Below are 25,515 nucleotides of genomic sequence, written 5' to 3' on the forward strand. Positions count from 1 at the left end.
TATATGAGGGATGTACGCGAAATGGGGACAAGGATGTATGAACGAGAGGAGAGTGGTGTATTCGAGAGGGATTTTTGAAAATAAATAAATAAATGGTAGGAAATTTTTAGAAATTATGGTAAAATAAGATATATATTTAGGTAATTATTCCTAATTAAAACCTTCTCTCTTTTTTTCAAACTTTAATAAATGGAAAACTTACAAGAATGTACCTTGGATTATCTAGTTTATCAATATGATCAAATTATATACTCTTTATATATTGTGATTGTATATGTTGTGTACAGATATGTATATTTAGTATTCAAGATACACTACGTTATGCACATATTATATCGTAATATATATTATATTACTATATTTTTTTTGATGAATATAAGACTTTTAAGATAGATTGTGTTATTTTTCGTCGTTACATATGTCATACACCAACAGTTTGAAGGATAAACCTATATGAAAAGTAGAGTATAATGTATAACTATAATAAAAATGTACGGTAAATGATAAGTAAACACAAAATAATGAAAAAAATAAGGTAACGACGCAATCACACCAAATATGTCATGAGACAAAACACGACTTTTCGTCATTACCTTAGAATGGATTTAACCATATGATACAATATAATATAAGTAAATCAAAACAAACGTCCTATTTAAACTAACAACACAGTACAGTACCGTTCGTACCATAGGTACCATACAACCATCGATCCAAACAAGGTTGAGTGAAAAACTAGGAGGTGTTTGAAGTTGCAACAGCAAACAGAGGAACTTTTCTGTGAATAGTTAATCCAGTGCATTCAGTCATATCTAAATGATCCCCCTTTGCTCCATTTGGCAATTCCCAATCAAATTCCCTCACAACATTTGCTAGTACAAGCTCATTAGTAGCCATTGCAAATGAAATTCCAGGACATCCTCTTCTTCCTGAACCAAAAGGTATCAATCCAAAATCATGTCCTTTAAAATCAATCGAAGAATTCAAGAATCTCTCCGGCTTAAATTCCTCTGCATCATCCCAAATTTCAGGATCCCTTCCGATCGCCCATCCATTCGTTATAACCATTGTACCAGCACCAACATCGTACCCCATTACCTTAACATCTTCTCTAGCTTGTCGCGGAACTAACAGAGGAATTGGAGGATGTAATCGCAATGTTTCCTTAATGACTGCTTTTAAATAATGCATTTTGTCCAAATCATCCTCACATACCATTTCGTTTTTCGATTTAGCTATTCCCCTCGCTTCGTTTTGGAGTTTTTTCATTGCTCCAGGATGCCTTAGAAGCTCTGTCATGGCCCATTCTAACACAGTGTAAGTTGTATCTGTTCCACCCGCAAATATGTCCTACAATAAACACCAGATATAGATTATGATGTAGTTTATCTAAGTCCTGAAATTTACCTAAAGTATCGAATCGAGTTATAAGTGTGATGTGATTTATCACCAAAAATATTATGATTAGTTGTTAAATTTGACAAGATTCAAAAATGGATTAATGAAAAAATACGGTAGTTAGGAGGATCATTCTTCATTGATAGAAAAGTCAAGATAGCACACCTTTTGTAGGTGAAATTTAGGTGAACCATAAATTGATTTCATAAGGTAAATGTTGACATTTTGACATATTGTGATGTCATGGATGACATCAATAAGAAGAATTCACTCCTATAAACAGGTAGCTCCTAATTCATTTATAACACACCTCTCACTTGCTTTCTCATCTCCTAAGACATTTGTTCTTCTTTCTCTCTTGTAGTATTTCACTTGTACTCTTTTGGAGTGAAATAAATATTGGTTGGTTGTGTCCGAGGACTAGGCAAAAGAAAACAAAAGTTTGCCGAACCTCGTTAATTTCTGGCGTTCTTTCTATTGTTGTCTCATTTACTATTTATTAGCTACATTTAGATATAGCAGTTGTGATTCCTTCACTCTCTATATATTCGGCTTTCGCAACATTAGTGTATTATTGGTGATAAATGACATCATTTCTATCATGATCATGAGAAGTTTTCGCAGATCTTATGGAAGCATATATTATTATACTATATTGATTTGTTGAAAAAATCGTGTGGATGCCATAGGAATATTCACCGAAGAATATGCTACCATGTGTTTCGTCAAAAATATTTATAATAGCTAGAGAGGGTCCGAATTAAAGAAGTCCTTTCCCTTGTTCTATTATAAAATGGTGATTTTTGCTGTCATCGTATCTCTATTACTAATATATATATATATACATCTACAGCTAGCAGTTACCTGGATTAATAATATAGAAAAAGAATAATGGAGTATGAGTGTCATCTAAAGCATCAACAATATATTATATTTGCTATAAAAACAATACTATATTTGTAATTATTAATCTTCCTACCCCTAATCGCTCCTTAGTATGTTGGAGGAGTTACAACTAAATGTTATTCATACAACAGACCTGTGCAATCTCACGAGTAGGGTATGGATCTAATGTTATTTGTATGAGAAAAGAAGTAAAGCAAAATGCTAACTATGCTGATGAAACGATGAAATATCTCATGTGCAACTTCTTTATGTAGTTCCTACTAATTTGCACTCTATTTTAGCTATTATATTCGTACGTAATTTAACTAGCAGGCTTTATCTTTGTAAAAGCATTAATCCATCTTTAATTTCATTTAGTCTAGTATGTTAAATGATACCATCCAAATCAATTTCCATGTAACCTAATTAAGGATGTGGAACATGTTGATGATATAATTTAAGTTGAGAAAAGTGCATATCTAACCGTTTGATTAGTTTTAAGATGTGTTGATTATACAATTCAAACAGAGTTAATAATAGCAGACCTGATAGAACGCACGCACGCAAAGAGAGAGAAAACCTACCACAATGAGAGCTTTGATGCCATCTCTGTCAATAGAAAAGCCATCCACCATGTCTTGTTTATAAATCCCAAGCAAAACATCAACAAAATCCTCTCTATTTTCATTTTCCACTTTGTCCCCCAACAATTCCTTCACTCTTTTATGACTATCTAAATGTTCTTCCACTACTCCTTCAAGAAACTCATCCATCTCCTTAGCAACTCTATCCACTTTTGCTTGTAAACCACTCACTCTATCAATCCATGCAAGTGAGGGTAAAAATGTCCCAAAATCAAATCCACCTAATATTCCCACAAATTCCTTCATCAACTTCCTAAACTTCTCTCCACTCTCCCCTCCACTATATTTTCTACCAAAAGCTGCTCTACTCACAACATCATTTGTTAGTGTCATAAACAATTCACTCAAATTCACTGCCTCCGGTGACCTCTCCTTAATTTTCTTGACTAACAAGGCACTCTCTTCTTCCCTCACAACGCGAAAACCTTGAACCCTTTTGTTACTAAGCAATTGTAGTACACATATACTTCGCATTTGTCTCCAGTACTCACCATATGGCGCGACAGACACATCCTTAAAGTCGTACAAAAGTTTCTTGTTGACATTGGATTTAGGCCTATCGCAAAAAACAAGGTCATGTGTTTTCATGATCTCAGAAGCTGCCTCAGCTGAGGAAACAACAAGAGTATTTACGCTCCCGAGTTTAAGGAACATCAAAGGTCCATATTGTTGAGCTAATTTGTGTAAAGAGCGGTGAGGATACACACCTAGTTTGTGCATATGACCAATAAATGGTAGTTTTGGAGGGGAAGGAGGGAGATTTTTTTTGGTTTTAGATTTAGACATGAGGAGACTCATAACAAGAAAGGAAATGAGTAGTGAAAGGGCTAAAACATAAGACAAATTTGTACAATTTTCTAGCCATTGTAAGGAGATGAACATATTCATATTCATGTCTATTGTGTTTGGTTTCAAAATAGAGAACAAAAGTATACTAGGGGAATTGAGATAGAATTTTTAACACAAATTTGAATTTCTAAAGAAGACTATATATAGTGTACATTAAGGAATTTAAATTGGAATTTTAACTTTTTATAGACATAGTCAAGTGCAAAATTTTGTGTGTGTTCATTTTTTTAAACATCCTATGTTTTGACTTAATTAAGCACCTTAATGGTGGGTTGGTTAGGTTCATTTCTTTAATATAAATTTAGTAATTAAAAACATATACTAACAAATTTATATGACATAACAGCACATCTTGAGTGCACATGATGTTTTTGAACTTGGATGGATCAAACATTTTAGAGGTCAAAATTTAAAAGTAAAATTTGAGGCGTTAAATTTTTGAATAATAATTAATAGTTTTTTATTTTTAAAAAAGTATACTCTTATAAATTGTTTTAAGATGCAAAGTTGATAATATATTTCTCAAAAGATTATTTGACGTCAATGCAAAGTTGAATCTTTGTTTTTATATGAAAAAAAAAACGTTTTTCTATATATAAGAATAGAGCCTCCCCTGGAATTTACATGTTTGAAATGTTATTTGCGAATAATGAAGTAATATTTGCAAATCTATTTCAACTTTAGTGGGTCCAACAACTGTGATAAACTTATATTATTGTAGTTGAAACGTAGCAAAAAACGTCAGATGTTTAAAGGAGAAAATGATCTATTCTTGTTTTTTTCAACTATATATAGACATTATTCAAGTATTCTATAGTTTTCAAGAAGATTTTTTTTCTGGTCATATTACGTATTACATAACAACTTTGAAATAAATTACTATCTCAAAGAAGGAACCAAACTAATTCAAATTGATAATATGCATATCTATAAGGGTGGTTAGCACTTGGCAGTGAAAAACTTCAATAATATGGACATGAATTACATAATATTTGAGAAACTTTGTTTGCAAGGTTAAACAACTAATTAAAGTTTGAATCGACGATTTATCAAAAATAAAGATTAAAAGAGAAACGTTATTTGTACAAGCTGGTCCTTGAAATAGGCGGTAAACTACAAATTTTACGAAAGTGAAACATATTTTAGATTGTTTGTTGCCTTTTGGCATTTGTGCGGCGAGCTTAACGTTAATTAAGAGAACGTAGACATTCAAAATTTTGTAGGACTCTAGTGTTCAGTTTTTGTTGTAACTCTACAAATTGTACCCACAATTTTTATCAATAAATTTATGTTTAAATTTGTTGCAAACAAATTGGCACACCCAGATCAAATCTCTCCTTCATCTTTTTTCTCTTAAATCAAATATGAAAATCTGAAGCGGCAAAGGTGGAAGAATGAGTACTTCAATACTCGTCTTTGAGTTCATCAAGTCTACACTCCGACAAGCCTTTGAAGCAGAGACATTTGTAGACATTGAAATTTAGTGAGACTCGACAAGATGCGTTCAATTCAACTCAAATTAGAATTCTTGGAGGCTACTAAATCCTAAACCCTACTTTATGTCTATGCCTATATAAAGGGTTTCTCTTAAAAGGCATCTCGAAAATTCCATAAAGAGATCGATTTCAAACACTCTCTAAAAATCATCCTAGTTTGAGAAATACGTCACTAACGACCCCCAAATGATGAATAAATTTTAGGAGAGGAGTTTGAGAAATATGCCACGTCCTCAAATCATGGATAAATTTAGGAGAGGAAAATCAAGGGAAGAACAGATTTATAGTCACAATATTAATTAGTAAAATCATGTTTATTCATATTTTATTTGTATGATTTATTTATTTTCCATATATTTAAAATTTATTGCAAACAATAGGTATTATTGAGAGGGCACTTAGTAAATGAAGAGAACAATCACCATAATGATTCTCAGTTTTGAGGTCACCCATACAAGTCTAAGTAGTTCTTAATTTCTTATGATCAATGACAAACTTAAATAGTACTGCATTCTAAAGAGACAAGTAGTCGTTTAGGGTGTGTTTGGTACGAAGAAAAATATTTTTCATAGAAAATGTTTTTCTAGAAAATATTTTTCTGGAAAATAAGTAGATTTTGAACTTATTTTTTTATATTTGGTTGGTGAGTAGAAAATATTTTTTGGAAATGATTTTTAGTGTTTGATTTATAAATAAAAATATTTTTAAGAACATCTTTTATTTTTACTAGAGTAAAAAATAATTTATGAAATTGAAAATATTTTTTAAAATCAAAATTATTATTTTTTGGGGGTGGGTGGGGGTACTAGGTTAATTTTTTGGGGAGGGGTTGGGGTGGGGGTGGGGGAAGTCAATGATCGGATGAAAAAATAAAATTTTGAAATTGAAAATATTTTTTTTAAAATCAATGTTTTTTTCCAAAAAAAATGTAATTTGAAATTGGAAGAAAGTTTTGAAAAATGTTTTCCTTAATTTTTGAAGAAAAGTCATTTTCCTTAATTTTGACAAAAATGATTTGAATTGAAAAAACATTTTCCATAACTTTTATGCCAACCATGAGAAAATTAAAAAACATTTTCTAAAAAATATTTTCCTTCGTATCAAATACACTCTTAATTGCTTAGTTAAAAGTTATGCCAACATATTAATAATACAAAAATGTTAGTTATTGCTCCTATTATTTCATAAATTACTCATTTGACAAAGTCAGAAAATATATAAGACGAAGTCAAAAGTTTCCATCTTTTCGAGTATTTTTAATTTTTTCTGATATACGGATTACTAAGTTTTCTCGGTGGGAGTTGTTGGTAATTAATTTGGACACTTAATTTATTTAGAGTCTTTTTTTGTTCTTTTATGATTCAAAAATCACATTCATAAAATCACTCAGTCAATTAAATGTTTATTCAAAGTCATTTTTCTTTATTCTATAATTCAAAATTTACATTCACAAAGCCACTCAATCAATTGAATATTCTTTTCCGTTCAATTTTGTTGATATGAAAATTTTAATTTAAGCCAATTATATTATTTTAATCATTTTTCTAACCCCACTCGCTAAAACTATATACGTATATATATTTATTAACGATTATAACTTTGTTTATTATATTACATATATTATTAGAAACCGACTTTTTGGCCTACTAAGAAGTCTCTGTGACTATGTTGTCGTCTTAAAACTCTTGGTCAAAATAATTATGTACAGAAACAGAGAAATTTCATTTGAGTACATATATGTCTAGACAAAATAAAGCTAGTAGACAAACTAATAAATTAATATCAATAGTAGCAGTTAGAAAATGTAGGGTATTCTTAGATCATTTCTTCAGATAATTTTTAAGTTAATTAAACACAATTAGCTAATTTAATATTTTGTGTAATCTTCTCTTTCTTTTGTTTTGAGGTGCACTCTTGCATAGATGTATACTGTATCAAATATGAAGGAATTCAATACGTTACAATTCACAATTTGATTGATAAGTAGAGCTTATGAAATATTGCTATTAAAAATAACTTATTTTTAAAAGCACTTCTTTTGAAATGGTTAAAAGTGCATTTGAAAAAAATAATAATTTGTGTTTGAGTGACTCATTTGAAAAACGTTTTTCATAAGCAAATTATATTTTACTGATCTTTTTGAAAAAAAATATTTTTTAGAGTCAAATTAGAACTATACTTTTAAATTAAGATTATTTTATTGAAAGAAACTATTTTAATTATCTATGATAAAAAAGTTAATTAAACTTTTTTATTAATTAAAATGTATTTATTTAAATTTTCAATCAGCATTATACCTTTTTAGGGAGGATTGAGATCTTATGAAAGTGACCATATATAGTTAAATAAAGGAAAACTTTCACATACAACAAACACAAAATTTCAATTTGTATGATATAGCAGAGTTTGCATAATTGTGTCACATAACAAACATATATGTATAATTCGCGATATGTACATATACAACTGAAAGCTATGTCTATTTCGCTATAAATATATACAAAGAAGCAATTATATAATTCGTTGGTTCCTTTTTAGATTTGTATGATTTCGCTAACAGACCATTTGTATAAATTGTTGTTAGCCTCTCATTTTGTATAAATCGTTGTTCGCCTCTCAATTTAATTGTATGTGTTTGTATACCTATATAAAATTTGAATTTGTATACAATTGAATCGAATTGTATAAAACGAGAAAGAGAGAAATTATATATAATTTGAATTTGTATACGATTGAATCGAATTGTATAAAACGAGAAAGAGAGAAATTATATATAATTGATTTGAATAAAACGGGAAAGAGAGAAAGACAAAAGAAACTTGGACAGGTAATATACAATTGAATCGAATTGTATAAAACGAAAAAGAGAGAAAATTATATACAATTTGAATTTGTATAAAATGAGAAAGAGAGAAAGACAAAAGAGAATTTGGCAGGAAAATTTTTGTATTGTATAATTATAAGTGTATAGGACAAAGATATATGCATTTGCATGTATTTATACAATTTTCTCTCGATTTATACAAACAGAAACACAATTTATACAATTCTATTGTATAAAACGAGAGAGGCAAGCGACAGAGAGCAAGCGAGAGAGGGAGAGAGGCGACTGACAAACAATTTGCTATGGAACACAAATAAATCAAATGGTAGCTACTATATCTATTTTACATTATTAGTTTGTCATTCTATACAATTATCTCTTAAATAAATGACTCTTATATACTCTTCCTTTATAAAAGGACTTCATATACACCGATCATAAAGAATTAAAGCTCACGTATACCCTTGTTATGACTTATGAAAGCTCGCATATTTTGTTTACTTTTATTAGATGACCGATATATATGAGACTTTCATAAGTCTTAACAAGAATATTTAAGCTATTACAGAGTTAAGGAGTATATCGCATCATTTCCCCTCCCTGTTAAGATTACAAGAACAATTAGACCTTTTTTCTTGCAATCTTTCGAAAAATCGGATCTTTTACTTGAGACATCATTTGATGAAAAGCTGGGGCTGGAATGGAGAAGAGGCTGCAAGACGCAAAGGAGAAGAGGAGAAAGAGTCGGAGAAGAGAGTGGAATAAAGTAGGAGAATAGGTAAAATAAAATGGGTATATTATATTTTTAACGGTTCGGGTCAAGTGAGGCCGGTCATTAAATAGTTTAAATGGTATTTTTTAAATTTTAAATAGAAAATTATATCAACAAAGTTTAATTAAAATATTAATTAAATATGTTAAATGACTTTCTGAGAGAACAATTGATAGTTGATTAACTTTACGATAAAAGTAAATAGTTGAGTGACTTTTGAATGAAAATAAAAAGTTGAGTGAGTTTCTAAAATAAGAGTAGATAGTTGTGTGACTATCTCCGATATTAACTTCATAAATAAATCATTTCTCAAAGTTTAATAACATATTTGATTTTTTCCCCCATTGGTATACTATTGACATGGCGCAAAATTAGAAGAAGATACAGTGATAACAATTAGAGGTAAATGAAAAAGCTTGAGTGTTCGACATTTATTTCATTATTTGTGGTATTGGATATGACAGTAAAAAATGGAGATGGGAAGAAAACTGATACTAATTAATTAGAACATGGAGTGGCAATTGCTAGCAAAGGTGATTTCTTACGAATAGTGATTCCAGTGTTTTCAATGCAAAATTGAACTTGTGTACAATCCTTGCTAATGCTAGCTCATTCACCATAATAGCAAAAGTACTTCCTGGACAGCCTCTCTTACCACCTCCAAACGGAATCAACAGACCTTTCACATCAATATCACTATTCAAGAACCTCTTTGGTCGGAATTCCTCTGGACGACCAAGCATTGATAATCACTTTAGTTTTAGCAGGTATGTGATACCCTAGAAATTTTACATCTTTCTCGGGGAATTAATATTGGAATCGGTTGATGAAGCCCAAAACTCTCCTTGATTGCTGCTTTCAGATACTGCATATTTCCCAAGTCAACCTCTTTTATCTCCGCTTTCCCTTGGACTAATCCGCTCACTTCATTTTGTAATGTTTCCATTGCTCTTGAATGCCTCAAAAGCTCTGTCATTGTCCATTCTAGAGCTGTATGTGTTGTGTCCGTACCAGCCGCAAATGAATCCTATGTATTAAAAGGAGAAAAAAAAATAGTAATAATATTGAGGAAAAGATTAATTAACCTAAGCTTTCAAGTACTTCTATTGTACATATTGCAACGATGCTTACCACGAGGAGAGCCTTCAATGAATCTCTATAAGATCAAACTCCTTTGTTGCTGAGAAGGTGAAGCACAGTGACACTTCTAATTTTTCTCCAATATTCACCATCAGGACTAAAGGCCACAAACGAGTTTATCTGACATTCTAGATTTAGGTCTGCTTGAGCATACAAGATGGTGAGTTTTTGTTAAAGAATGATAAAAGTTCCATATCGGCGGTTAATGAGACTTGGGCAATCCTCCTCATTTTGAGCTAGCTTTTGGAGCGTGAGTTAGGCCTAAGACCTAATTTCACATGGTATCAGATTAGGGTCCACTGGCGGATTCCATATAAGGCTTAGACAATACTACTCTTTTTGAGCTAGCTTTTGAGGTGTAAGTTAGACCTAAGACCTAATTTCACAGTTTTCATGATATCACGAGCAACTTCAACAGAGGAAGCACAAGCACTGGCTTACTGCCAAAGTAAAGTAGCATGACTGGAGCATATTTTTTCGATAGCTTATGGAGAGAACGGTGAGGATGCAGAACGAGTTGATGCAAATTCCCTACAATGGGAAACTTTATTGGAGATGGTGGTAACTTTTTTGGAAATGTTGAAATTAGTAAAGAGCCATTTATGAAGAAAGAAAATGAAAACAAACAGAGGAAGTAAAAGAGAATAACAGGGGAGATCCATTTTGTTTTTGTTGCAGCTACCGAGAGGAGTACCGAGATACAAATAAATCGAAATTTGGGTCTTCCAGTCTTATTATCGATCAACCATAGACGACTACTTGCAAGTTTTCACCATGACTATTTCAAAATGACAAGAGTTGTAAGGATTGAGATGTTTATATTATGTTTTGTGATGGTAAAATTGGGATGATGTTTTTTTTCAATTTCAATCTCATTTTGTGATGGTAAAATTGGGATGATGTATTACGATTTCAATTATTTGAGGAAGGAAACCAATACGTCAAAATACCACGCACAAGAAATATTGCATAAAACAACATACAAATTAACACCCAAAAAGGGAGTTGGCCAATACACTTATTACATATTGTGAAATTATTAACTACTAGCAATACTGATAACTTAGTTTAATTGATGATATTGGCGAATAAGATCATGGAGAAAAAACTCTTAACTAAGTAGAAATGGCCATAACTAGCAATGGTGATTTCCTACGAGTAGTGATGCCAGTGCATTCAGTCATGTCCAAATCTTCTTCTTTTGGTAACGCAAAATTGAACTTGTGCACAAGCCTTGCTAATGCTAGCTCAATCACCGCAATAGCAAAAGTAGATCCTGGGCAGCCCCTTCTGCCTGCTCCAAACGGAATCAACTTAAAGTTTAGTCCTTTAAAATCAATATCACTATTTAAGAATCTCTCAGGCCGAAACTCCTCTGGATTTTCCCATAATAATGGGTCTCTTCCAATTGCCCAAACATTAATAATAGCTTGAGTTCTAACAGGTATGTGATAACAGCCTAATAATTTCACGTCTTCCCTTGATTCTCGAGGAACTAATAGTGAATTCGGTGGATGTAGCCTGAAGCTCTCCTTGATAACAGCTCTCAGATACTCCATATTTTTTATATCATCCTCTGTTACCTCTGATTTTCCTTGAGTTAATCCTCGCACTTCATTCTGTAATGTTTTCATGGCCCTTGGATGCCTCAAAAGCTCTGCCATTGTCCAATCTAGAGCTGTATATATTGTATCCGTCCCACCAGCAAACGAATCCTGTGATAGAAAATAAAACACAAAACTTAAAATAGATTGTTATGTGTAAAGATCATAATAGGAGACCAACTGTCCAAAACCCAACCAATATAGGACTTTTATCCGCTCTAACATTTATATAGGAAATACAAGATTCTTACCAAGAGGATAGCTTTCAATGAATCCCTTTGAAGAGGAAAGCCAGTTTCGTTTCCATTCTGAATTTCTTGCAAAACATCCAAAAAGTCTTTAGCTTCACCCGCGCTGTATTCTCTTTTAATAATGTGTTCTTCAATCACGCTGTCTAGAAATTCATCCAAATCTTTAGCTACTTTCTTCACTCTGTTGTCTATACCATTGATTTTATTGAGCCATTTAAGCCATGGAATATACTCCCCAATGTTAAAAGTACCTAAAAGTGCAAGAAGTTCTTCTAGTAGAGCCTTAACAGCTCTTCCACTTTCCCTTTCATTATGTATCCTCCCTAATGCCACTCTGGTAATTATGTTATTAGTCAGTGAACCTAAATGATCACCCAAATTTATCAGTGAACTCGAAGAATCACATCCGTCCCTGATTTTTCCAATCATATTAGCTGTTTCTTCTTCTCTGACACAACGAAAAGATTGGACTGTTTTGTTGTTAAGAAGGTGAAGCACCACAATACTTCTAACTTGCCTCCAGTATTCACCAAATGGACTAAAGCCCACGTCCTTAGATCCATAAAAAAGTCTATCGACTATGCTGGATTTAGGTCTGGTTGCCCATACGAGATCGTGAGTTTTCATGATATCACGAGCAGCTTCGACAGAGGAAGCAATAATTACTGGCTTACTGCCCAAGTGAAGTAGCATGACTGGACCATATTTTTTCGATAGTTTATAGAGAGAACGATGAGGATGCAACCCAAGTTGGTGCAAATTTCCTATGATTGGAAGCTTTGTTGGAGATGGTGGTAATAGTACATTTAGGGTATTTGAAGTAGTAAAGAAGCATTGATGAATTATGAGGAAAATGAAGACAAACAGGGGAATTAGAAGAGAATACCAGGGACAGGGGAGATCCATTTTTTGCTACTACTTAGTAGGAAAATGAAATCAAATTAATATCACCTACACGTTGATAAAATTATTCATTCCATTGCACCCACATATATAGAGACGTAGTGAATATTTGGTGTTTTAAAAAATAATAAAAATGTGCGTTTTGGTGGATTTTACTTTAACATGGCAAGAGTTCATTTTACACGCTACAAAAATAAATAACTACAGGAGTAATTAGCTATGAAATTTGTCGATGACTCGTGATTAACATTATTACTTGGTAATTCATTGCCTATCAATCGTTAAACTGGTTTAGCGACAAACCTATGTTATATTTAGGATGAAGTTTTGCCCAAAGTCATCCATTTATTATTTAACTTTGGGTGTGTTTGGTACGGAGGAAAATGTTTTCCATGAAAAATGTTTTCCATGAAAAATGTTTTCCATGAAAATATTTTTCTGGAAAACAAGTAGATTTTGAACTTATTTTCTCATGTTTGGTTGGTGAGTAGAAAATATTTTCCGAAAATGATTTTTAATGTTTGATTTATGAATGAAAAATATTTTTCAGAGACATCTTTTATTTTTACTAGAGTAAAAAATAATTTATGACATTGAAAATATTTTTAAAATCAAAATTATTATTTTTTTGGGGTGGGGTGGGGTGGGGTGGGGAGTGGGAGGGGAGGGGGTAGGAGTAAAAAAATAAAATTTTGAAGTTGATAGTATTTTTAAAAAACAAAATTAATTTTTTGGGAGGCTGGGGTGGGTGGGGGCTGGCCGGGGGAGGGGGTAGGAGTTTAAAAATAAAAATTTGAAGTTGAAAATATTTTTAAAAAGCAAAATTAATTTTTTGGAGAGGGATTGGGGGGGGCTGGCCGGTGGGGGAAGGTCAAGGATCAGGTGAAAAAATAAAAATTTTGAAATTGAAAATATTTTTTTAAAATTGATGTTTTTCCAAAAAAAAAAATGTAATTTGAAATTGGAGGAGAGTTATGGAAAATGTTTTCCTTAATTTTTGAAGGGAAGTTATTTTCCTTAATTTTGAGGAAAATGTGTTGATTTGGAAAATATTTTCCAAAACTTTTGTCCCAACCAAACATGGAAAAATTGAAAAAACATTTTCCTTCGTACCAAACACACTCTTTATCCTCCGTTATTTACTTGATCAAATATACGCTTACACTAATTGATATTATCAACGGAGAAGGGTTAAAAATGCCCTCAACGTATTCCAAATGGTTCAAAAATGCCCTCCTTCCAGTTTAGAAATGAGAAAGAAATGCTGGATCATTCATGTTAGGACATTTGATTCTTCTGAATACAATTTAGTCGTTTAAGAATCCCAGTTTTCTACTTGTTCACTTGGCAGACTTATGCATAATCCAGTTTGTTATGAAGAAGGATCAGAAGACTAATGTGGCAATTCCCAGACGAACTTTGGATATTCAACTCCACAAGATAATTGCCTTAAAACACAATGCAGCTTTGATCAAATTCTTAGCCCTACCTGTAAATGTGCTTATCCGTACACAGGCGACTTATTCTTCAGAGCACATTCCTTTTCTGACTTGACAAACACAAGCATTTATGAGTCACTTCAGAAGTCTATGCTATCTTCTTTTAGCCAAAATCAGGTGCCTGTAGATTTAGTTTCCTTGAGTAATCCAAAAAAGAATTCAGAGTACTACCTTGGGTTACACCTGCAAGTTTTTCAATTTGGCCAAGATCATTTCAACCGTGCAGGGATTGCCACAATTGGATTTGCACTTAGAAATTTGTTTTTAGACCAGTGGGTCATAAATTTTGAAATGTTTAAAGAAAATCCATGTCATTTTTTCCATGTCAGCAGGCTGTTAAAAAGGGGCAATTTTAAACCTTAAAAAAACGTTGAGGGCGTTTTTAAACCAAAAGGTGGAAGGAGGGCATTTTTAAACCATTTGAAATACGTTGAGGGTATTTTTAACCTTTTTCCGTATTATCAAATATACCCTTCCATTAAAGATTTCCCCTAATCTGGACAAAATTGTCTAATTTCACCCTAAGATACCAACTTCTGGAGAATCCCCAATCTAAAACGCAAGTCAGATTGTATAACTGTATATATTATATGTCGTGATTACCATCAAACATATCACTCATTTTTTTACTGTTTCAGAGATTAAAATATTCGTAAAAAAACTTCAAAATATCTAGAGAAAAGATTTTATGATTTCGACAAGTTTCATTAACAAATTTTAAAATGATATCGACCACTTTCTTGAAGAAAATTAGTGACATAGATCACTTCTTTATTATAGAAACAAAATACATTTTTTCAAAAGCTAAAAATGTAGGTTTTTCCACTTAGACTTTTGAAATATTGGCCAATCAACAAACTACAGTTCTAATATTTGCAAAAAGATTTTCAAATTGACTAATCAAACACATAACTATTACTCGCTCCAGCAGTGTTCTCTCCATTACGTCTGGTCGTGCATTTAGATTTTCGATAGGTATTTTATTAATATTTTAACGACCAAGATTTGATTTATTTTAACCGTGGTTAAGTTACTTCTCTCTAATATTTTATAACCAAATATTTTATATCATTTAATTGTGATTAACAATAATTTTAATTTATTATCATTTATAGTAACAAATAACAATACTATGATAAATTTGCAATATATATTAAAAGTGAATATGCATGCAATATATATGTATTAAACTTGTATTATATATCTTTTATAAACTGTTTTCTGTAATATAAATTAAATTTGTATATTTATGATAAAGTGAATTAAATTTGTATATTTATGAAAAAAAATTATTATTGCTATAAATGATAAATATTTTCTTAATATTGTATATTTATGTAAGTTTCCCAAGATTTTATGTCGTTAAGCAAACTTATACTACTTAACTATAGTTTTCTATAATTATCACTCATGACTAACATTAATAATTAATTCTATGGGTTGATTTTGAGTTTGTATAATTAGTCACGTTTATATAATTCACCATATTTGCATAATTCACAACTAACAATTTTTGTTTGATTTGTATTTGTATACGATGATTTGTACTTGTATATGACGATCATTTCCTTTGATTTTTCAGTTTTATCACCATATATACCTTCAATCTTTTTTGGTGTAACTTTTTAAGTTTGTATAAACATGTACATCTTCAAATTTTGTATAATTTAATTTAAATAATGTAATATGCATCATACAATTTGTATAATTGTTTAAAGTTCATATGTTTATGTTTGTATCAATTCGTTATTTTGAGTTTTATCATACTTGTATAATTTCAGACTTTGTATTACTCAATTATACAAAAACATGTGAATTATACAAATGAGATGTGAATTATACATTTTGTTGCCCTCTCGCTTGCCTTTCTCCTCCATCTCCCAATCCGCTCGCCTCTCTCTTCCCTTTCTTAATCTCGCTCGCCAGATATACAAAGTATACCAGTTAATCGATATACATTTACCTCTATAGCTCGTCTCTCTCCTCCCTCTCCCAATCTTACTCGTCACTCTTCTCCTTATAACAAGTAGTTACAAATCATAATTACTAAATTATAATTATAGAACGTAATTAAATTATTTTTGACTGGCGATATGCGAAAGTCCCCTTTAAACAAATCTTTTTAAGATATATATCCTATTATTTAATTAGTTTTTGCTGTTATCTCTATACAATGTCAGATTTTTTGTGCTTGAATTGTCAACATATATATTCTTTGATTAGTTGGGAAATATATATGGGAAAATGCACAAGTGTCCCCTAGATTATGATTGAAATTTAGAGACATATTTTAACTAAACTAAGGTCATATTATCTTCTGAACTTTTTTTTTAAATTTTGTGTACATTTTGTCTTACGTGGCACACTCTGTGACCCTACACAATTGAGGCGCGTGAGAGATATTTGGATGTCACATAAGCCAAAAAAGTACACAAAATTACAAAAAAAAAAAAACAAGTTCAGGGGGGTAATATGACCTTAGTTTAGTTACGATGTGTCTTTAGGATTTCGGCCATAGTCTAGGGGTACTTGTGCATTTCCCTATATATATAATACATGTATCGATCAGTGGCGGACCCAAAATTTTCGTTCAGGAGGTTCAAAAAATAAAAACATAAACTATAATGGAAAATAAATAAATGTTGTTGCAGAGGTTCAAACCTAGAGCGTGTGACTTAACATTCAGGGGTCTTACCATTGAGCCATCTATTTTTATTTCTCATTGAGAGGGTTCAAAATATATGCATCTATAAAAATACAGAAAATTTACCTTATATATATTGTGTATTTTTTTATCGAAGGTGTTCGAGTGAATACCCTAGACCCAACGTGGATCCGCCCCTAGTATCGATACATCTAATTATGTGTATATAAATATTTTCAAATATATATATCGATACATCAATTTAGAAGCAAATCACGCATTCTTTCTTAAATTTCTTAAGTCCACTTAATTAAATAGAAGAAATTATCTTTTTCAAATCTATTTTATGTAAAATAAAAATCTCTCGTAAAAATGACATAAAATTCTACTTGGTTTTTACATTTTGTTAGAATATTTGTTACCTATTGCTTCAAAATATATCGTATTAAATTGTATTGTGTTATATTATTATATTATACTATATTACTTTGATAAATACAATATTTAAATAGATAATATTATTTTTTATCATTACATAATTTTATATATTAATAATTTAAAAAATAAATCTAAATAAAAAATAGAGTACGAGATAAAGCTGCTATAAAAAGAAATTCCTTCTCGTGGAACTAACAGAGGAATTGGAGGATGTAATCGCAATGTTTCCTTAATTACAGCTTTTAAATAATGCATTTTGTCCAAGTCATCCTCACATACCCTGTTGATATCTTGAAAAAATCACATGAGCGTTAAGGACTATTGAAATAAAATATACTTCATTTCTTTGTTTAATAAACGTGATTACTGCATGGAATTGTTAACAAGTGAGCAAAATTTTAATAATTGATAAAACTGGAGCCACCAAGAATATATCTGGCCTCTTTTGTTCATACTAGGATATGCTAATTTATGTTAAAGATCTAAAACTTTCATTATTGAACAAATAAACTTTGGGTAAGTCAACCACCAATGCAGTGATGTAGCCAAAATTTTTACGAAGGGAGTCCAAGAATTGCATAGATAAATAAAATTAATTTAATACATAATTTTAAAAAAATTAAACTGTGTTACTTTCAAGATAATTTATTTTAAACAAAAAAATATACCAAAATTTTAAAATTAAACTACATAGTACTAATAAGCTTTGAAAAAAGAGAAAATTCATTTAGAATGAAATCACTTTATGCTTCAAAATTTCACGAATCTTTAGGACTAACAACGAGACATGAAAAATTAATAGTAGAATAGAACGAGTTTTCATATAAAAAAAATTCTATATGGAACCTTTTTCATTTTTAGTAGTTTTATAAAAAAAAAAATAGGATTTACCAATTAACTTTTAAATTAAATAATCACTTAAAATTTCAATGAAAAGAAAAAAAAAACGAAAGTCAAATAGATTAAAAGATCAATTGACTACTAAAATTATATGTTTTCCTTAAATTTTTAAGTTACAGCCTTGGTCTCTAATTTAATATTGAATATTAATTTAATTGATTATATATTATATTAATAAATTAGGTGTAATAATAATTGATAATATTGTATTAATAAATTAGGTAAAACAAAAAGTTATATGTTTTCCTTAAATTTTGAAGTTGTAGCCTTGGTCTCTAATTTAATATTAAATATTACTTTAATTGATAATATATTATATTAATAAATTAGGTGTATATAATTGATAATATTGTATTAATAAATTAGGTGTAGTAATAATTGATAATATTGCATTAATAAATTAGGTAAAATAAAAAGTGCAATCACAGGGAATTGAACCCGCATGCACGCCGGCCATCAAAGCTTTTGCTGGGCATTTGAAACCAATTAGCCAAGACATAGAACACCACGCAGGGTCATTTTTTTTTAAACGGAAGAGTATGTAGGATGTTATGTAATGTTGTCTATTTGTTCAACTTATACAAGTTTTACTGTCTATTTGTGCACACCTTGAATCTGTATGTATTATGCCATTTAGACATTTGACAGGTATTACATTAATATTTTAGCTACCAAGATTTGATTTATCTTAACTGTGGTTTAAGTTAATTCTCTCCCAAAGCTACTTAAACTAGTTAGTCTTAAGGTTGGTTCATAATTTGTAAAACAAAAATGGAGTATTTTCTTCTTGTTCCTCTGCTTCTCTTAACTTACTTTCTTCATCAGTGGTTCTTTAGCCCTTCAAACACCCAACAGAGGTTATCACCACCCTCTCCAACAAAGCTTCCGATCATAGGCAATCTCCATCAACTTGGATCGCTTCCTCATCGTTCTCTCCATAAACTATCCAAAAAATATGGTCCAGTCATGCTACTTCAATTTGGCAGTAAGCCAGTGATTGTTGCTTCCTCTGTTGATGCTGCTCGCGATATCATGAAAACCAACGATCTCATTTGGTCAGGTAGACCTAAATCTAGCATGACTGATGTACTCTTTTATGGCTCTAAAGATGTGGCCTTTAGTCCGTATGGTGAATACTGGAGACAAATTAGAAGCATTACCGTACTTCACCTTCTCAGCAACAAAAGAGTCCAATCTTATCGTCGTGTGAGAGAAGAAGAAATATCAAACATGATTGATAACATTAGGCAAAAGTGTGGTTCAGTGATAGATTTGAGAGACGTTTTTAGTTGTCTTACTAATAACATAATCAGCAGAGTGAACATAGGAAGGACATACAATGAAGGGGAATGTGGAATTGCTGTTAAGTCTCTCATAGAAGAACTTCTTATACTTATAGGTACTTTTAACATTGGTGATTATATTCCATGGCTTAAATGGCTCAATAAAATCAATGGTCTGGACAGCAGAGTGAAGAAAGTAGCTAAAGATTTGGATGCATTCATAGAGAGCCTGATTGAAGAACGCGTGATTAGGAACAAGAAAGTAGAATGCAGTGCGGGTGAAGCTAAAGATTTCTTGGGTGTTTTGCTGGAAATTCAGGATGGAAAGGAGACTGGTTTTCATCTTCAAAGAGATTCATTGAAAGCTCTCCTTTTGGTAAATTTTCCCTCCTTGGTGTGTGTCTTGTTTTAATTTTCTTTTACGTATCTGTCTTGCACCGGAAGATAACATCATTCTATGAGTTCTGTGACTGTTAGGGGACACAAGTGTTACGTTATCACTTATGTGAACCTCTTTTCATTCTAACTTAATTTAGTGAGGTTATTCTTCTTGATATTTCTGTGTAATCGAGGCATAATTGACAATAGTTCTCTCAATTCTACTGTACACATGGTTATTTGTCCATGTATAGGCTCTAGTTCAGTTAATCCACAATCAACATGATATTCAATCAATGTTGTATTATAGTCTATATATAAATTTCTAAGTTTGCTCCATAACCTACTTCTTTCTTGGACGGTATGTAATCCACAAATATCAGCTCCATTTGTAATTATATATTCTGACTAGTCCATATATGTAGTATGGAATAGTTTAAAACTTGGTCAATCAAAATATTTTGTCTATAACATTTATAGTATATATGTATATCATATATTATTATAAGTGAGAAGATGTTAAGCTTAAAGTTAGATTACGAAAATGCCCTTCGTCAATTTTTTAAATTAAAAAATCTTACTAAATTTTAAAACTAAATCAATAATGGCAATTAAACTAGACCAAATACATGATTAGATGTTACAACTTATCATTTTCCATTTCTTAATGAATTTGATTGTTAAAACTTTTTAGCTTCTACTATTAAACACATTCATGCACAAACCTTTCGTGTACTTAATTTCTCAATTTATAAATTTGATAAAAAATACTAATCCACTACACTTTGTTTTCATCATCTAATAGTTCTTCTATAAGGAGTATTGTTTTATTGGTCACTATTTTTCTTATTGATTTGTGCCTTCGTTCATTGTTTATTATCATGGTTGTTGGAGAAACACATAATCTAATAGTTCTAGTAATATTTTTTTATTGATCACTATTTTTCTTATTGGTTTGTGTTCTTCATTCATTTTTTTTATTTTTAATTATTGTTGGAGTATTTATGTCCCAAGAAATTTCAGTCTTGGGGCTTAGTTCTAGCCTTACAAGTTGCTCATCATTCACCAAAAAATTGTTCATATTTAAGTTTTAGGGAGAAAGTAAATACTAAAAAAATTTATTTTATATGCACAAAAAGACATAGGAGTACGTTAGACAATGTTGAGCAATTTTATATCTAACAGAGGTCAACTGTGCAAAGCATGTTTGCAGAACTAGTATATATATATATATATTTTGTTAATTTTCATGTTATTATTTTTAAAACTTGTAAACTTTGTTCTTCTGTTTCTTTATAATGCGCAGGATGCGTTTGTTGCTGCAACACAATCAACGTATTCAGCTTTGGAGTGGATAATGACAGAGCTTTTGAGGCATCCAAGAGTTATGAAAAAATTAGAGGAGGAAGTTCGAGAATTAGGCCAAGGGATAACAGAGATAACAGAGGACGACTTAAGAAATGTGCAGTATCTAAAAGCAGTGATCAAAGAGAGTCTGAGGCTTCATCCACCGGCTCCACTACTAATTCCTCGAGAATCAATGGAAGACGTAAAATTATTAGATTTTCACATACCTGCAAAAACTCAAGTCATTATTAATGCTTGGGCAATCGGCAGAGACCCATTATTGTGGGACGATCCAGAGGAGTACCGACCAGAGAGGTTCTTGAATAGTGATATTGATGTGAAAGGGCTAAACTTTGAGTTGATTCCATTTGGAGCAGGGAGAAGGGGCTGCCCAGGAACTGCATTTGCTATTGTGGTAATTGAGCTGGCATTAGCAAGGATTGTGCACAAGTTCGATTTTGCATTACCAAATGAAGAAGAATTGGACATGACTGAATGCAATGGGCTCACTGTTTGTAGGAAATCACCTTTGTTTGCGGTGGCTACTCCATCGTCTAGCTAGTCGTTAATAATTTCACAATCTGCTTCCTTTTTGGGTGTTCTGCACATACCTGTTATGTTGTTGTTTGCAAAATTTCTTCTTTTTGACATATTCTTGTATGACAAAAACATCAAGCTATTCTACACGTAAGGACTAAAAGATGTGTCACGTTTATAATTGATTGCAAAAGAAGCCTTGTATCAAATCAATAACACCTACAACTTAATCAAATTATTGATTCCATTGCACAGATAACAGATATATGTAGACGCCAACTTTCCAAGTTGCCCCATGAATAGTGAATACTTTACGTTCTTAAGAATAACTAGTATATAGGCATGTGCGTTGCACGTTTACTTTATAACGATGAACAAAATGATAAACAATTTAACTTTTAAAAAGATGTTTGTAATGGATAGTTAACTTGAAGAATTTATTTTTACATTTAGTCCTGCCTTTATTATAATTTTGATATAGAAATTATATATTTGTTTTAAAAGATAAAATAAAATAGCAAAAACAAAAATGGAGGCACACTATTTTATGATTAACTTTCTTAAAATGTCTTTTTTGTCTCATAAAAATGTTGAAATTAAATTAATATTTATACATTTCAAGAAGATAAAATGTTTGACATTAATTAGTAAAACATGAAATTCTCCTTCTCATTAAATAGAATGCAATTAAGTAATTCAAATTTATAAATAAAAAACTTATTAGAAGGAAATAACTAAGATTTAAAGTGCAATGATTGGTATTTAAATTATGTAATTATATAAATAAAATATTAATATTTAATTAAATAAGTCAGATTTTAATTTAATGGAGAGTCAAAATGTTTATATTAGTATTCTTACAATTAAAAATTTGTTAAAACATATTGTACATTTTTTTGTTAAAAAATTAATAGAAGTAATATTTGGTCAAAGGATAAAACATCTTGCAACTTCGTAAGCATTTTGGTGTATCATTTTTTTTACTTGGAATTTGGATCTCATGATAATCTTGATGAAAATTGTCTAAAAACTATAGAGTTTATCGATAAGCACATGTAAGAATGATTCTTTACAAATATTTAAAATTTAAAATGTAATTATTAATAATTTGAAATGAGAATATCTTGTAGGCATTAATTGTTTTGTATGTCTTATACACTATTTTTATGATTGTATTTGTCTCATTTTCTAAAGCAAAAAATACACTATTCAATCAAATATATTCTTAAAACAAAATTACAAATACAAAGAAAAAGTATCATATATAGGAACAAGTTTAGCATAACGCAACCAACGAAAATTATTATTTATTTATTTTTGTAAAAGTACTAAATTTCGTTCTTTGTGTTTCTTTATAATGCATAGGATGTGTTTGTTGCTGGCACAGAATCAACGTATGGAGTGGGCAATGACAGAGCTTTTGAGGCATCCAAGAGTTGTGAAAAAATTAGAGGATGAAGTGCGAGGATTAGAGTTTGAATAACTAATTGCAAAAGAAGCATTGCCTTTTTCATGTTTTTCTTCAACAATTCAAGTGTTTGAATTACTATTGCAGAACCATAAAGGTAGAGTTCTGTTGAAATAACTATTTTCACTTCAACGACAAATTTGCCCAATAATGTTTTTGAATTACAATAGTATGAAAATGAGAGTGTTAATCCTTTATAGCTAACTTATTAGTAGGTGTTTCCATATCCGATTTTATATCCCAATATAAAATTATCAGCGGATATGCTATTTCAAATTCTCCAAAAAGCATGATTTAGATTTTTTTCAAATTCAAAAATTGACTCACAAGCTTATAATTTGTAAAAACAACTCCATATTTATATCTAATTAATTAATTATTGATAAAAAATATTTAATCCACAAATAATTGACTATATTATGAAAGAAAATAAAGAGAGAAAAGGGCAAACAAAGCAAGAGAGGGGGAAATGTGCAACAAAAAGAAGAAAAAAAACAAGGGAAAACAACAATATAAAAAAAGAAAGAGAAAGAGCGAGAAAAAGATACAAAAATTAAAAAGGCGAGAGAAAAAAAAGGGAAAAGAGGCAAAAGAGAAAGAGAAATCCAATAAAATATATGATATTATTATATATTGTTATAAATGATGATAATTCAAAAAATATATTTAAAATAAATAATTATTTTTTAAAAGAGATTTATTCAAGTAATCTTTTCATTAAATATCTTCTAAGCTTAAGGGGGTGTAATAAGCCCAAATATTTTGACAAGATATTCATTATACATGAGCGACAATTCTATAAATGGCACGACAAAAAAGATAACATGATCAAACTATGACTACACATTTTATAAGAGATAATTGCGTCCAAATATTCTTGATTTTCATTCAATACTCCTTAATTTCTACTTGGAAATTAGAGAGAAGATACTCCAACACAACCCAGAAAAAGTAAATGAGAATTTAAGAGAAATACTCCATAATTGTCAATTGAAGATTAAAGTGAAGTTTTGTAATACAACAACAACGACAAGAATGAAATTGAAGATTGAACAAAAGTGTTTTCCAACACAACAATTATGACAAAAAGAAAAAGGCAAGAGTACACGACTTTTAAGTCACGGGAGAGTATTAAAATAAGTATGAATCCTAAAATGTGTAAAATTTGTTATTTTTGGTATTATTTAATTAATGTTTAGTTAGGATTTGTTTATCTTTGTTCATATAAGAACATATTTTCTAGTTGTACTTTAATTTGGTTTCTTACTATTATAAATAAGATGTTAGATTTTTTTTAAACCCCTTCATTGGGAGCTCCTACCCCTCAGACTCTTTTGGTGACTTAAACTCGCAATCTTTGGATTGAAAGTGAGGGGTGTTTATCATTCGAGCAACTCCCTCCAGGAGCGACTCAAGCATATTAGTGGCCTAAAGCAAAAATCATTGTTAATAACTTTTATATAATTTATTTCTTCTAGTTTTCACCTCATAGGCTCATGATATAACTATTCTTATTTTAAATTATTTTTCAGAAGATATAGTACTCAAAATATATCAAATTACTTCTAATAATCCCTTCATTTTTCATGAGATGTTTACTTTTTCTACAAATAATATTCAATATTTGTTAAAAAATAATAATCTATAACCTATTGTTAAAAAAAATGAGGCCTCCAAAATGAAGCCCCTTAAATTTGGAGGGCTAAGACACATGTTTTTTTTTTATACTGTCGAGTCACCCCTGAGCCCCTCTCGTCAAGATGTTGTTAGTTATGTTTCAGTATAAATAAAGATTAGAAAAAACTTCTAAATTTAATTGACTTTTGAGTTTATAAATAAAAGGGAAGAGGGTCAAAATTGCCCCTGAATTATGCGAAATAGACCACTTATATCCCCCATTACATTTTGGGATTAAAAATACCCCTTCTGTTATTCTAAGAGACCACAAATCCTCTCAAGAGTTAACACCCCAATTTTTTTTAGTGACGTGGAATGCCACATAGGACTAATCCCTCCACCTAAGCGTTGCCTACTAAGATTGACTACAAAAGAACTTGATCTTTAGTGGCAACAAAGTTGCCACAAAATCTCAAAATATTGCCACTAAAGGTTATGAGTGATTTTTAGTGACGACTAATAGTAAAACCTATTTTTTCAACACAAAAGTATGATAATTAATTTTTGATTGCAACCTAATTTTCTAAAATAAATAACTTGCAATATTAATATTAAAAACACTCAATATTATTACGAAA

The 25,515-nt window shown here is 30.6% G+C and overlaps 3 protein-coding genes across 3 annotated transcripts; 1 reads left to right on the forward strand and 2 right to left on the reverse strand.

Moving 5' to 3' along the window:
* Positions 1 to 461: 461 nt before the first annotated feature.
* LOC101249540 (cytochrome P450 736A117-like) lies at positions 462 to 4,009 on the reverse strand. Its single transcript, XM_026030044.2, has 2 exons — positions 2,868 to 4,009; positions 462 to 1,350 (listed from the first exon to the last, which is right to left on the reverse strand). Exons 1-2 carry the CDS (start codon positions 3,819 to 3,821, stop codon positions 736 to 738), a joined length of 1,569 nt encoding a protein of 522 aa, XP_025885829.2. The 5' UTR covers positions 3,822 to 4,009; the 3' UTR covers positions 462 to 735.
* A 6,946-nt stretch (positions 4,010 to 10,955) lies between these two features.
* LOC112941106 (cytochrome P450 71A4-like) lies at positions 10,956 to 12,826 on the reverse strand. Its single transcript, XM_026030046.2, has 2 exons — positions 11,864 to 12,826; positions 10,956 to 11,723 (listed from the first exon to the last, which is right to left on the reverse strand). The coding sequence occupies exons 1-2, from the start codon at positions 12,767 to 12,769 to the stop codon at positions 11,124 to 11,126; spliced, it is 1,506 nt and encodes a 501-aa protein (XP_025885831.2). The 5' UTR covers positions 12,770 to 12,826; the 3' UTR covers positions 10,956 to 11,123.
* Positions 12,827 to 18,812: 5,986 nt separating this feature from the next.
* LOC101260713 (cytochrome P450 71A4-like) lies at positions 18,813 to 22,051 on the forward strand. Its single transcript, XM_004236499.5, has 2 exons — positions 18,813 to 19,906; positions 21,215 to 22,051. The coding sequence occupies exons 1-2, from the start codon at positions 19,019 to 19,021 to the stop codon at positions 21,815 to 21,817; spliced, it is 1,491 nt and encodes a 496-aa protein (XP_004236547.2). The 5' UTR covers positions 18,813 to 19,018; the 3' UTR covers positions 21,818 to 22,051.
* Positions 22,052 to 25,515: the final 3,464 nt, after the last annotated feature.

Source organism: Solanum lycopersicum, chromosome 3 (genome assembly GCF_036512215.1).
Source record: "Solanum lycopersicum chromosome 3, SLM_r2.1".
Classification (NCBI taxonomy): Eukaryota; Viridiplantae; Streptophyta; class Magnoliopsida; order Solanales; family Solanaceae; genus Solanum; species Solanum lycopersicum.